This window comes from Loxodonta africana, chromosome 2 (genome assembly GCF_030014295.1).
Source record: "Loxodonta africana isolate mLoxAfr1 chromosome 2, mLoxAfr1.hap2, whole genome shotgun sequence".
Lineage (NCBI taxonomy): Eukaryota > Metazoa > Chordata > Mammalia > Proboscidea > Elephantidae > Loxodonta > Loxodonta africana.
Window position 1 is genome coordinate 79044995 of NC_087343.1, and position 15777 is coordinate 79060771.

Sequence of the window (15777 nt, forward strand, 5' to 3'; positions counted from 1 at the left end):
CCACAGAGGTTATACCATTTTACATTCCTGCCAGCAGTGCATAAGAGTTCCAACCTCCAACCTCTCCAACATTTGTTATTTTATTTTATTTTTTTGATTAGCGCCAGTAATGTCATAGTGAGATGGTATCTCATTGTAGTTTTCATCTGCATTTCTCTATTGGGTAATGATCGAGAGCATTTCTTCATGAGTCTGTTAGCTGCCTGAATGTCTTCTTTGGTGAAGTGTCTGTTCATACCCTTTGCCCATTTTTTAATTGGGTTATTTGTCTTTTTGTTGTTGAGGTGTTGCAGTATCTTGTGGATTTTAGAGATTAGACCCTTATCAGATATGTTGTAGCCAAAATTTTTTCTCCACTCTGTAGGTTCTCTCCTTGCTCTTTTGGTGAAGCCTTTTGATGAGGATTAGTGTTTAATTTTTAGGAGCACACAGGTATCTAGTTTATCTCCCAGCGTTTGCGCATTGTTATGGTTTGTATTTTATTTATGCCACATATTAGGGCACCTAGCATTGTCTGTATTTTTTCTTCCATGATCTTTATCATTTTAGGTTTTATACTTAAGTCTTTGATCCATTTTGAGTTAGTTTTTGTGTATGGTGTGAGGTATGGATTCTGTTTCTTTTTTTTGCAGATGGATATCCAGTTTTGCCAGCACCACTTGTTAAAAGACTGTCTTTTCTCATTTAGTGGACTTTGGTTCTTTGTCAAAGATCAGATGGCCAGAGGTGGATGGATTTACATCTGCACTCTTGGTTCTGTTCCATTTATCTATGTGTCTGTCATTGTACCAGTACCAGGCTGTTTTGACTACCATGGCTGTATTGTAGGTTCTGAGATCAGGTAGTATGAGGCCTCCTACTTTATTCTTTTACTTCAATAATGCTTTGTTTATCCAGGGCCTCTTTCCCCTCCACATAAAGTTGGTCACTAGGTTTTCCATCTCATTAAAGGATGTTGTGGGTATGTGGATCAGACTGTATTATATCTGTAGATTGCTTTGCATAGAATGGACATTATCACAATGTTGAGTCTTCCTATCCATGAGCATGGTATGTTTTCCCAATTTTGTGGGCAAATTATCTTTAGTTATTACTTCATCTGTTATAAGGTTAGATTAAATTGTCTGCAATGATCAAAATAGGAAGAAAATCTAAAAGGAATAATGCTTTATATTATTTAAAACACATATGCTGATGTTCTTAGTTGCCATCGAGTCAGCTTCAGCTCACAGTGACCTTATGTATAACAGAATGAAACACTGCCCAGACTTGTATAATCTTCATGAAAACATGTATGTGTATCCATAAATAGTGTATTATTTTACCCAGATTTGACCTTTATATGAATACAATCAATACAGTTTGTATTCTTCTCTAATGTGCTTTTCTTTCTTTATTTCAATCATGTTGATAAATACATCGGTATTCCTTATGGGCATTTGGATTGCTTTTGAGCTTTTGCTGTTATAAAATACCTTCTTTCAGTTATGCATTTAAAATTTTATTTGTTAGAGAAACCACTCGGTCACTTACGTGTTTAAGTCCAACAGTCAAAGCAATGTTACCAGCAGTCAGCGAAGGAATTTCTATATGTTGGTCAGCAAATGGCAAAAGCAGACGACTTATTCTCTCCCTGTAATGCCATGACTTATATTAGTAAAAGTATATTTAAAGAAATAACGTGTTTTTTAGAAAATAACCTAAGCTACTCACGTGTAGTTTCCGTTAATATTATGGACAGCTAACTGGGGTTTTACGGTGCCTGAGTAAATGCGCATAAAAACCAGCGGTCCCCGTTGCTTGTCATGAAGAACTTTAAATGCCAGTGCACATAAGTCACCCTTATACCACTGCCTATAAAATATACGAGACATTCCAGAAAGGCATTTAAAATATAATTCCTATACATCTAAACAGATCAGAAATTAGTGCAAAAACTTAACCTTGACATCCTACAAATATCCTTCATATCTTCTAGTAGTTATCCAGCCCATTACATAATGTCACTTGTGCATACCTCTTTTCCAGTACTGAACTAAATCTTTAATGAAAATCTAAGCATTAATTCTTCAAAACTACAAATAATGGATTCTCTTCCAAATATTACCTCTATTTGAAAAGAATTCCATTGCCAAGACCTCTCTCCTCAAAAAATATACCTGGGAATATCACACCACTTCATAAGAAGCCTGCACAGGGTAAACAAATAGGTACTTTTTGCAATGATTACTGCCACTCTCTCCTCCCACTATGTCCAGCTGCATAAACATGTACATCTGAACTATAAACTTGTTTACACACAGGCATTCTTACAGAATGATGTTCTTAAACTGGCATTCTTTGATACGTTTCGGAATGTCTGAATCCTCCTGAAATTGCCAAGTTTTATGCGTATGTGCATCTTTCTAAGGAGAAGCTTCATTTTTTATTAGCTTCTGAAGAGTCCACGACTCAAAGTAGGTTAGACACTTCTACTATAGAACTTCTCCAACCTTCCTCCTATTCCCTCTCATTTTTAATTTTATTTAACAAAATACTTACATAAAACTTACTGTAGTCCAGGTACCGTCCCATGTGCTTTATGGACATTAACTCATTTAATCCTTACAACAACCTTATGAGATAGATCCCATTATTCTCTGCATTTTAAAGATGAGAGGCTAAGCACACAGCTAGTAAGTAGAAGAGCGGGAATTTAAACCCAGGACATATGAAGTCCACACTTATAACTACTTCATCATGCTGCTTCTCCAATTTAGAGATATGAAACAAAGTTATTAAAGTTATTAAACAAAGTTATTAAACCTACTTAACAGAATTAAATTCTATTTTTCTCTGCCAATTTGCACAACACTCACTCAGATTATAGAGGGCTTATAATTAAGTATAAAACCATCAGTGATGACAGGAGGGAAAAAAAGGCCTTTATAGCCACAAAATAGTGTTAGCTTATGAAAAATCTTCAAATCTAGATAAATATAAATATTACCTACAGAATATTTATCAAACAGCCCCCATATACTAGTAGCTAGCTTTCTTCTTTCCTCCCTTCCTTTTTTAACTAAGATGGTAGAATCAAAGATTTTAGAGTGAAAATCCATACATTCTTAACTTCATATAAACATGGTAAATAACAACAGATGATGTCAGATATCCCTTTCAAGTAAAAAATGTCATTACTCTATATTATGTTATTTACAAAGGTATTCTTCACCATTTTTAATGATTAAAAAATGGTGATTTAACAACTCTTCATAAAAGAAGGTCTCCTATTTGCCTACTTGTTTTTTTTCAAAGCCGAAGAATTTTAATCTATGTGCTTGTATACTTACAGAAATTCATAGTTGCGCTCTTCAGGTGAAGGCAAGTACATAGTAATAGCATCTAACAAGGGCTGTATACCTTTGTTTTTCAGGGCACTTCCACAAAGCACAGGCACTGCTGTCTGAGCCACTGTTACTCTGTGTATTGCAGTCTGTAGCTACAAAGCAGAGATAAAAGCATTTTGCGTGTAGCATGCTGGTCTCCGCCAAAATCTCAGAATTAGAGACCTTCCCTAACCACCCATCCAAAAAAGCACTCCTGAGTACACTTCCATCACTCTTTAATACCTTACAGTGGCTAGGTGTCACTGAATCAATTTTTAACTCATAACGACCCCATGTGACAGAGCACAACTTCCCTATAGGATTTTCTAGGCTGTACTTTTTTTTTTTTTTTTTTTTAACTCTTTATGACTCCCATGGAGCCACCAGGTGTGTTCAAAATTCCAACCTTTTGGTTAGCAGCCAAGTGCTTAACTGTTTGTGCCACCAGGGCTCCTTCTTTATCGCCTTAGACTTATTTTTCCTTATAACACTAATCTCTACCTGACATATTAGATATTTACTTATTAGTTTATTTTCTGTCTTCCCATCCACTAGGATGTAAAATCCATACAAGTACTGCAATAAGCCCCATGAAAACACCGCTGAATCCCCAAAACCTAAAAGTATTACAATATATTAGGTATTTAAAAATATTTCCTGAATAAATGAATTAGTATACTTGTGATTTAACACTGATGGTCTGAAAGAGGAACTGGCCAGAAATAAAAAGATATAAATCTTAGTTACAATTTCTTCAAATGAATTAGATTCACATTAAAAAAAATTCAAAGGAAAACAAGAAAGCAAAGTAGCAAATTTTTTCAAAGACCTCAACAACCAAGAAAGGCTTGGGGCTTTTCAGCTATTAATAAAAGAAATGGTGAGTCATTTCCACTTTGGATTGTGAGTTCTCTGAAAACAGAAATCATGTTATGTGACTATAAGGTATAATACCTATCACATTTAAGCACTCAAATGCTAAACAACAAGAAATTAAAAACTGATGGCATTTCATTCACTTTTTTTTTCCACTGCTAACTTCAAGTGATTTAAAAGTAATCTACAGATCTTTTAATTCTTTTCTTGAATAATAACTAAATTAATTTGCTGGGCTTGTCTTCAGCCTCATTTTACAAATTAGCACTTAGAAACATTCTACGTGACAACTCTCATGTTTCATAAAGGAAAATAAACAGTAACTATAGCAAATTAGCAAAAAAAAAATATATATATATACCTCGAAACCACTTGTAATTCAAATGCTATCAGTGTTTTATTTGCGTATTCTCTGGTTTAACGTATTTCAAAAGAAAACAAAGACCTGTAATGAGTTTCTAATAAAAATTTAAACTGATTCAGAAAAAAAAAATCTTCTGAGAAAAATGATCCACCTGAAAAACCAGTAGATTATTTAAATACAAATTTTCTACCTATGACTTTCCCAAAAGTCCTTAAAGAAATGATCAGTGTGAAGGGAAACAGCTATAGAGATGAAACAAAAACCTGATCCTAATTCAACATACATAAAAAAGATTTAGTATCTAATTTTATAAAGAACCTATATACGAAAATATTAAATCACTGCCACTGTTTAGGTAAATGCATTAGCAGTATCTTCATCTTAACGTTCTTGTAATTTTTGTTTAAGTCAGCATTTTCAAATGGTATGCAAAGTTAAAAGAAAACAAAACGCGCAAGACAAGGAAATCAAACCAGATCTAATTACTTGGTCAAAGCAACTGAAAAATAAAATTTACCTTTTCAGCTGGTAACAAATCAAAATTTTCACTAAATTCTCCTAAAACCAAGTCAACAAATTCATCATCCAAATCTGCAACCTACAAAGAAAAGCTTAGCTGTATAACTTGCATTTATTTTCACAACTGTTAAGTCTAAATATTACAAATATGCATTATCCAAATATTTGAAGACAGCTACATGATCTACCTTATTCAAGTCAACCAACTCTTCATGAGTTCTGATGACACAACAAAAACGGTTTTCTTTTAAAAGAAGGGAGATTGGAAATTGAAGATATGCTAGAAGTTACCTGAAATCATGGGAAGTCAGAACTTGACAAAGCATCTCAATAAAGTAGTGAGTTTAGCACTTAATGTGCTCAAAAGAAAATAAAGGAAAATGTGCAGTCTATAGCCAATTATAATATATACAATGAACTGTCGTTCTTTAGGTGAATTTGGGGGTTTTAGTCCACTAAGTTTCATCTGGTATCCCTTTAATATCCTGAATGTGCGTTAGATCTCTAAAGAAGATCAAACTAAAAACAAAAAGTAACCTTACTGTATTCCTGCACAGAAAAAATAAATTTAAGCAGGAGAAAGGCATCATTTCAATAATAAAAAATGCATTTACCTAGTTCATGTTCTTTTTATAATCAAATGCTTATATTAAAAAAAAAAAAAAAAAAAAAAGCCGTCGAGTTGATTCCGACTCATAGTGGCCCTACAGGACAGAGTAGAACTGCCCCATTGGGTTTCCAAGGAGTGGCTAGTGGATTGGAACTGGTAGCCAAGCTCTTAACTACTGCACCACCAGGGCTCCGTCTATACAAAACAGGAGAATTCGGCTGACAATTTTAACAGTCAGTTCCAAAAGTCTGTAACAGTGCAAGGGAACAAAATGTTCAAACTTGCTGAGAAAAACACTCTTAATAGATCTAACCATTGCAGAAATGAACCTAACCACCCCTCTGAGAGGCAGCATATGTGATGGTTAAGAGCAGAGCTTCTGGAGCTTGACTGCCTGGAAATGGCTCCACCATTTACTTCTCCTCTCTCTGTGCTGCTTACTTAAGAGATAATATTAGTACCTACTGCATGAGGTTGTTGTGAGGATTACATAGCCAATTCAAATAATGCTTTCAGAACATGTCATGAGTGTACAGTAAGTAGCACAAGTACCCAATTATTGTTGTTGTTGTGTGCTGTCAAGTCAATTCTGACTCATAGCAACCCTATTGAACAGAGTAGGACTTTCCCATAGGGTTTCCAAGGAGCAGCTGGTGGATTTGAACTGCTGACCTTTTGGTTAGCAGCTGTAGCTCTTAACCACTGCGCCACCAGGGCTCCCAATTACTATTAATAAATGTCAATTCACTTTTATTCTTTCATGTCTCCCAAATTAGAGAAGCACTATTGCAAAACAGGTTAAGAACTGGGTTCAGATACCAGCCCTGCCACTTATTTGCTATACAATCATAGACAAACTTATTTAAGCATTCAAAACCTGTTTCTTCACCTGTCAAATGTGGATCACATACGGCTGTGATGAGGATTAAATAAAACAATATATGTAAAACACTTAACTTGCCACAGTAGATTCTTAATAACTCTTATCTAGATAAAATAAACATTTGTCATTATTATGTTAATGATAAAATTCAGAATTACTATATATTACAACGAAAACATTACTGTAAAAATAATTATCTACAAAAGATAAATGAAAAAAAATTAACGCTGAGAGAATTTATTTGGACCAGTTAAATTTCAGAAGTAAAAAGTCAAAGGCCTCAGACTCCAATATCTTTCTCTACCACACAAGCCAGGGAGTTTATTTAAGGTATGTTTTACTTATTGTTCTATATATTAATAACGTAATACCAAAACCTATTGCGGTCAATTCTAACTCATAGGGATCCTATAGGACAGAGCAGAATGCCCCATACAGTTTCCGAGGCTGTAAATCTTTATAGGAGTAGATCGCCAGCTCTTTTCTCTCACGAAGCCACAGGCCTTTCGGTTGGCAATCAAGCGCTTATCTACAGCGCCACCAGGACTCCTCAACAATATAATATAAACATTATAAATACTAACAATTTTACTATTTCCTATTAAAATTTTAAGAGTGGATGACGTCCAGAGCTATAGAGTAACTATAAAATTTACGGTTTTAACATTTTCTAAATAACTTAACATCTGGTAAAGTAAAAGGTAAGACATACCCTTTGACCCAGAAATTCTATTCTTAGGTTTAACCCTAAAAAATTCTTGCATATGTGCACAGGAGATACATACACAGATGCTCAGAGTGACAGTGCTTATGACAGAAAGTAAGCAAAAAACAAACAGAAACAACCTCTAAGTCCACCCACAGGAGAACAGATAAACTGTGGCATAATCGTATGCTGGAGCGCTAAACGAGACTGAAAATAAATGAACTACAGCTACGTATACCAACATGGATGAATCTCCAACATAATGCCGAACAATACAATAAAATATTATTCCATTTATGTAAAGTTCAAAAACATGTGAAACTAAATTCTTCAGAAATGCATATATCTGTCATAAACACAAAGAAAAGCAAATGAGAGACAAACAGTAAAATCATGATTGCAGTTATGTGGGGGTAGATGATTACCAGAAGGGGGAGAGATAGGGAAGAGATACACAGAAACAAGGTTATTGCTAATATTCTATTTTTTAATCTGGATGGTGCATACATTGATGTTCGTTTTATTATTATTATTTACATATTCCATATACATAATTTTATATAAAATTTCACAATAAATTCTTTTTTTAAGTTTCTAAATAACTTTTAAAGGAGCCGCAGCTCAGCTGCTAATCCAAAGGTTGGCAGTTGGAACCCACCCAATGGCTTCGTGGGATAAAGACTTGGCGAAGATTAAAGTCTAGAAAACCCTATGGCACAGTTCTACTTTCACATGGGGTCACTATGAGTCAAAAATCGACTCAATAGCACCTAACAACAATGACAACAAATACTTTTAAACAATTTCGAACTCAAAGTATTTATTTTACTTGTTCAATTAAGGCATTTCTTGCTTCAGTTGCCTCCTTCAGCAACTCAGGATCACTCAATTCCAAGAGGGGTTTTCTCTCAAAGTCTTTTCCATCACCTGAACCGGGATTCCAAAGTAGTTTTTCTTTACTTACTACATCCACCAATCCTTTGAAAGTTTTGCCTTCACCAATTGGTAACTATAAGTCAGAGTAAGATTAACATGATTAAATAATCACTCAGTTAGAACTGCACAGTTGATAAACTTATCTAATTATACCACTTTCTGTAAAAATGTCTATTATCATTATAATATTATTATTATGAATAATATAATAATTATTAATATAATAATTATAATAATCTATAGCTACTTTAATTTATATTTCAAGTTCTTCCAAAAAGTTTTGAGTTTTCAGAAATTTATGTCATAAAAAAATAAACTGATGAGAAAGAGCTGTTGTGATCAACCAATTTACCTGTAAAAGCAAAGGCTTTGCCTTCAACTTCTCTCTGATGCTTTCAACTGTATAGTTAAAACTGCAAAAAGCAAAAGAATTATATTTAAAAATATGAAGATCCTTAAAACAGGCTTAATTATGTTCTCTAAAATTTTAATTTTTTTTTCTCCCTAATGTTCACCATGTAAGAATTTTCCATAGGACAATATCTCGAATAAATTTTTTTTTTTTTTTCAGTTTTGAGATAATTTCCTCTGGTATTTATTAGAAAATTGCCTCCATTCCATTTTCTCTATTCTTTTTAGAACTTGATAGTTTTTGCAATTTCTCTATCTTCCATGTCCCTTAACTTTTAAAAAATTTTTTATTGTGCTTTAAGTTTATAGATCAAGTCATTTTCTCATACAAAAATTTACATACACCTTGTTATATACTCCTAGTTGCTCTTCCCCTAAGGAGAGAGCACACTCCTTCTCTCCACCCTCTATTTTCATGTTGATTCAGCCAGCTTCTGACACCCTCTGCCTTCTCATCTCCCCTCCAGACAAGGAGCTGACCATATAGTTTCATGTGTCTACTTGATCTAAGAAGCTCACTCCTCACCAGTATCATTTTCTATCCTATAGTCCAGTCCAATCCCTGTCTGAAGAGTTGGCTTTGGGAATGGTTTCTATCTTGGGCTAACAGAAGGACCCTCTGGGGTCCTTCTAGTCTCAGTCAGACCATTAAAAGTCTGGTCTTTTTATGAGAATTTGAGGTCTGCATCCCACTGTTCTCCTGCTCCCTCAGGGGTTCTCTGTTCCCTGTCTGGGCGGTCATCGGTTGTAACCAGGCACCATCTAGTTCTTCTGGTCTCAGGCTGATGTAGTCTCTGGTTTATGTGGCCCTTTCTGTCTCTTGGGCTCATAATTACCTTGTGTCTTTGGTGTTCTTCATTCTCCTTTGCTCTAGGTGGGTTGAAACCAATTGATGCATCTTAGATGGCCACTTACTAGCGTTTAAGACCCCAGACACCACTCTCCAAACTGGGATGCAGAATGTTTTCTTAATAGATTTTATTGACCTAGATGTCCCCTGAAACCATGGTCCCCAAATGCCCATCCCTGCTACATTGACCTTCAAAGCATTCAGTTTATTCAGGAAGCTTCTTTGCTTTTGGTTTAGTTCAGTTGTGCTGACCTCTCCTGTATTGTGTGTTGTCTCTCCCGTCACCTAAAATAGTTCTTCTGTACTATCTAATTAGTGAATACCCCTCCTCCCTCCCTCCATCCCCACTCTCACAACCATCAAAGAATATTTTCTTCTCTGTTTAAACTATCTTTCGAGTTCTTATACTAGTGGTCTTATACAATATTTGTCCTTTATCAACTGACCAATTTCACGCAGCATGCCTTCTAGATTCCTCCATGTTATGAAATGTTTCACAGTTGAATACATTTTTAATGTCCATTTCAGATAATAGTGATTGGGTATCAACCATACTCTTGCCACACAGGTTGTCTAGGTATTATTATTATTTTGTAGTTCACAAAACTGAAGTTAGAGATTAAATTAATTGATCACGGTCGCATAGGTAATACATTACAGATAGGATTCAAGTGCAAGATTTGTTGTAAGTCCAGGATTCTTTCTTCTACAAGTAGATTTGCTATCATATAAGGCTATCAGCTTTCTTCCCAAAAACCAGCTTGACTGATTAATTTTTCCACACTTTTATTTCAAAAATCAGTTGCCATCAAGTTGGTTTCACTCATGATGACTCCATCCATGTGTGTCAGAGAAGAACTGTACTCAGTAAGGTTTTCAGCAGCTGATTTTTTGGAAGTAGATCATCAAGCCTTTCTTTGGAAGTACCTGAGTGGACTTGAACGTCCAACCTTTCAGTTAGCAGCCAAGGGCGTTAACCACTTGCACCACCCAGGTACTCCATTTTTATCTTAGGCATTCTTAATATATGCTATGCTACTCACTTCTGTGCTAATGCTGGGGTTAACTACCCGTGGCACACAGGCTATTTCTAAATTTAAGTTATATGCCATTAGAAGCTCCAGTTGTATTCTCATTTGATAAACTTTAAATACCTTGCTCCAGTTTTGTCCATCTTGTTTAAAAAACAGATTCGAGGAATACTGTGTTTATCTGCTTGCCTCCATACTGTGAGAGTTTGTGCCTAAACCAAAGATAAGGAAAAAATACATATATATTGGACAAAAATAACTATGTTACTAGGCATGAAATAGAGCCAAGAATTTATTATAACATGGAGGTTGGCCCATGTTAATTCCAACACAGAATTAGTGCCACTGTCCTTAGGCTTCTAGGTTCACTCTTTTGCGTCAGGTTAACACAGCTGGGAACATGATGAAGTGTGAGGAACAGTGTGGTTCCAGTAAAACTCTGGGTGAACTAGGTTGCCACATGAAATGAAGTAAAACCTGGGAGGTGCTGACAGTCATGGAAAAAGCACTTAATCAAGAACTAGAAGACCTCGTTTTCATTTGGCTTTACCTTTCTTAGTACATGTCACAAAATACTGAACATGTTTAATGTCAGTTTTCTGATCTGTGAAAGATGGACTTCTGCTTTAATTGAGACAGTTATTTTGAGATAATACCAAAAACCAAACTCGTTGCTGTAGTGTCGATTCCAACCCACAGCAACCCTATAGGAGAGAGTAGAACTGCCCCATAGGGTTTCTAAGGAGCAGCTGGTGGATTCAAACTTTTTAGTTAGCCAGCTTTTTGGTTAGCAGGTGAGCTTTTAACCACTGCACTACCAGGGCTAAACATAAAACTATATTATAAAAATGGTATTATAAAAAGTAAATACTTTCATTGTGAATAACTATTTATATAAACTAAATAAGATTCAAAGGGTAAAAAAAGCAGATAATACCTGTATTTATAAGTTTCAATTCTCATATGTTTTTCTTCTATTTGACTTCTTTTAATTTCATTTTTGTACACATTAAATATATATAGTTTGAGTCTTATAATATCTGTGCATAGTGGAGTCCAATAGCCCTGAAGCAAAGCACAAAAAGCCTAAGGTACTGACACTAGTTACAATAGAGGCCAGTTTGTTTTTTGTTTGGTCTTAAAACTTATAATGCAATAAAACACATAGATCTTAAGTATATAGCTTGATGAGTTTTGACAAATGTATTCACTTGTATAACTACTACCCCAGTCAAGATACAGAACATTCTGTCACACCAGAAATTTTGCTCGTGCCCAACTCCTCATAAGCAATCTGTTTTGTTTCTATCATCGCGAATTCATTCTGCTACTTCTGAACTTCATATAAATAGCATGGCTTCTCTGGCTGATAGAACGTTTTTTACATTCATCCACATAGTTAGGTATACAGAGTCATTCTTTTTTATAGGTGCATTCCTTCGTATAAATGTACCACTTTGTTTGTCCATCCACTGCTACCGGACAATCCACCACTTGGGTTGTTTCTAGTTTGGGGTCATGATGAATTTAGCTGCTACAAACATTCTGAACAAGCCTGTTGAGAACAAATGTTTTCATTCTTCTTGGATAAAATACAGGAGTAGAATTACTGGCCCATAGGGTAAGGGTATATTTAACTTTATGAGACAGTACCCAACAGAATTCCAAAGTGGTTGTATTATTACAACCATGTGTAATGGCTTACTGCCATTATAAAGTACCTGCATTCTCTAAGTGCAAGGTTTCCTCCTCTACCGCAACCCACTGCAATGTCACCAGGTCCTGTTTCCCGCTCTAGGAGATGGAGCTTGAGAACCAGCACAAAAAAATGCGGATTCTCTGGCTGCTACCTACATCAGTAATAAAGTCCTGTGTCTCTGACTCAGGAGTCTTTTATCTTCCGCCAGAATCCATTAAATTATGACAGGCAAACTTATTACAAAGTAGAACAGAATTTTGGACCCTTTCGCAGTGCTTGACATTAACATATTTTCTACAGAAAAACAAACCTTTCCTTTTACTATGAAATATCTGAGATCACGTATAGATCACATCTCAGTATTGAATTTCAGATTATTAACCACGATACGGTTTATATTAATCTACCAAAGAGTGACAGTTAACTATATCTATTATTCTTTTTTTTTTTTAATCGTGCTGTTTGTTATAGCCTCACTTTACTTTGGCAGTATTTTTTTGTTTACCTCTACACCAGCAGAGGCATCAAATACAGCCACTGCACCATCCAACACTCTTAGGCAGCGCTCAACTTCCAATGTGAAGTCCACATGACCTAAGAAAAAGATGACAAATATAGCACTTAAAATCTTTAAAAAACAAACAAAAAGAACCTCGAATAATGCAGCACCTCCACAATGCCAGAACAGCACCATACCTGGTGTATCGATTAGATTGACTCTATACCCCTTCCAATCACATGTGACAGCAGCTGATTGAATAGTAATGCCTCTTTCTCGCTCTTGAGCCATGAAATCTGTCACTGTGTCTCCGTCATCAACATCTAACCAGGAAAAAGATGACATAATTTAGTCTCAACAGCAAATTATTTTACTGGTACTTGTTATCTACCTGATATAGAGTTTAATTTGCTTTTAAGAAAATCCTTGCATAAAATATTTGATTTGATATTTAGAGCCCTAATCCTCCTCTAAATAAATCCTGATTCTAGAAAAAGCTTCAGCAAGATCAGTAATTTCCTCATCTCAATAATTTAACAACTAAGATTAAAACCTCAGCTTAATTTTACTGAACCATAAACACTTCTCTTTCATTTTCCTTCTCACCTTGACGTTCATTACCCTTTCTTTATGTGACTTTCCTCACTCCTGAGCCCTTGACAGCAGGCAGAGTAGTGCAATCAAAGCACACACAGGCTTTTGCGGTCAGAAAGACCTAGATTTAAACCTCAACTCTACCACTTACTACTCTATGATTCTGAGCAAGTTACTCAACCTAGTTTGTAAAATAAGGCTAATAAAGGCAACCTTGCCAGGTTGTTCTAAGGATGAAATGAGACAATATATAAAGTACCTGGCTCAGTGATGGTAAATAAATGGTAGCTATATGGAACAAGGTAGAGGAAAAAAAATTCTTCCAAGGTTAAATTATCCTTTACAAATCCTTATCTTTACTAAATTTTCCAAAGAAAAATGATTTATTTGTACAAATGCAATCTTGGTAGAGCTTCTACAGTACAACCCTGGATCAACGAAGTGTCACAATTTGAAGAGTTTTTAGGCTTACGGCCTGAACCAGGAAAGGGTTTCGACAGAGAAACTGAATGAAGGCTGGCTAGGCCACCTCATCTGGACCTTCACTTCAGCGACACAAACTGGGGCGATGAAGGGACAACTGCTAGCAGATTTGTGATGCAGTACAAGAAGTCTAACAACGCTCCCATTTTGCTGTCACTATTTTCATTGACATAACATTAATTTTATGAGAAATTCAATCATTTATACATTTCGGAAGCTATCATCATGAAGACTGTCATCCTGGGTGTTCTTTTCCTCTATAAATATTATAGTAAGTCTCAGCCAATTCCAGGTGTCTAGAGCAATGGTTCTCAATTGGGATGCATGTCAAAATCATGGTGGAGCTGTTGAAAAATAGATGCTCATTTTCAGGTTATCATGGACCTGATGACCTCCATCACAAATTTCAAAATAAACTGTTCTACCAGAAATAAAGAGGGTCACTTCATAATGATACAAGGGTTGATTCATCAGGAAGACATAACAGTCACAAATGTGTATGAGCCCAGTAACTGAGTTTCAAAAACACAGACATCTAGGCCAACTTAAATTTCAGAATGGGACTAGGGAATCATTACTTAGAAACAGAACAAACAAAAGCTCCATAGGGGATTCAAATGTGCATGCCTGGTCAAGAACCGGAACTTGTGATATGTTATAATTAAAAATAAATTGAAAACTTAGTAAATACCACTACTACTGGGGGTTAAAGCCTAATGAAATTTTCTCCTCTTTTGCATGAGAATTTGACCTGTGGTTAACTTTCCAGTTGTTTTTCCTAGAAACCTAATAATGGAGGTATGTCAACTAACTTCTGATTAACTACATCTGAATTTGGAAGAACTGAAAATGAATTATAAACAACAGATGGCGACACAAAGCTTTGGGCTTCCTTGAGTGGGGAACCTAGGAAGCTATGCCTATGGAGCTCTAACAAGAGGTATTTGTTCCTATGGGGCATGAGTCTTCTAAGCCAGGTTAGCTTCTGCACCCACCTGGTGTGAATCCTGACAGTTTGTACCTAAGCTATCACTTCTGGGGGGGGGGGGGCGGAGAGGAGGACAGAGAAGACAGTTTCCAGGTAGCTAGGTGGACTGCTATAAGAACTCTTAAGAAAAGAAAGACCTGATGCTAGTTTGCTCACAAGCCGCAGTTCCTGTCACATATCCTCCTTCGGAGTAGACCAGTGCCAAATGTAGCCTATAACAGTCTGAACGTTTAGCTGAGCCTAAGAAAACCCACAGTGAGTGCTGCAACTACTGTACCTTTATGGTGTGGTTTAGATGTCAATGCCACCATATCATACTCTAGGTCTCTAGTCTGACTTCTTAATCAAAATGTTTTCCAATACTGCTTTTACTCATTGAGATTAGGGAGAACTAATTGGGATTAGGGAGACGAGGAGTCCAATCTAACCTCCCAGTGATCTTGTGTATCCAGAATAGTACAATATTCTTTCTGTCGTGGTAGTTTTGCCTGCATCAATATGAGCCATAATGCCAATATTACGAATTCTGTTAAAAGGGAGAAAAACATGTATTATGAGGTGGACATTACTAAAATTGTATGACTAAAATATCAGTGCTGCGTAAATTTCAAAGCAGATTAGTATTTCTATCATTTACATAATGATGTAAAAGCTAGGAAAACGAAAAACATTCTTAGACTATGCCCTACCACATTACTCTGACAAACAGCTAAATAACCAGAGTCTCAACTATAATCTCGAGATTATCTTAGATTTATTTCTGTGAAAGGTGTGTTGTTGCTACTCTAAAAATTTCTACATTTAATTGAGAAAAAATAGCTTTAAGATATATACCAGCATCTATTCATAATTAGCTATGGTAGCAAGTCACAGAAATGACAGTATCCTCTAATAATATTCAAGCGCATAAGCAAAAAACGTTTAGCTCTTCAAGCAGTCTGGAAAAAAGATACCAATGAT

At 35.7% G+C, this 15777-nt stretch overlaps 1 protein-coding gene across 7 annotated transcripts in view; it reads right to left on the reverse strand.

Moving 5' to 3' along the window:
* GFM2 (GTP dependent ribosome recycling factor mitochondrial 2) overlaps positions 1-15777 on the reverse strand; it is a 52172-nt gene that overhangs the window by 28403 nt on the left and 7992 nt on the right. For 4 of the 7 annotated variants that reach the window (XM_003407956.4, XM_064273091.1, XM_023545547.2 and 1 more), the window contains 10 exons: positions 15246-15343; positions 12950-13075; positions 12759-12847; positions 10678-10766; positions 8615-8675; positions 8156-8335; positions 5126-5206; positions 3333-3481; positions 1714-1854; positions 1534-1633 (listed from right to left, as the gene is read on the reverse strand). In XM_003407956.4, coding sequence (XP_003408004.2) covers positions 1534-1633; positions 1714-1854; positions 3333-3481; positions 5126-5206; positions 8156-8335; positions 8615-8675; positions 10678-10766; positions 12759-12847; positions 12950-13075; positions 15246-15343 — 1114 coding nt within the window. The other 3 variants (XM_010588217.3, XM_023545545.2, XM_064273096.1) reach the window with 3 other exon arrangements.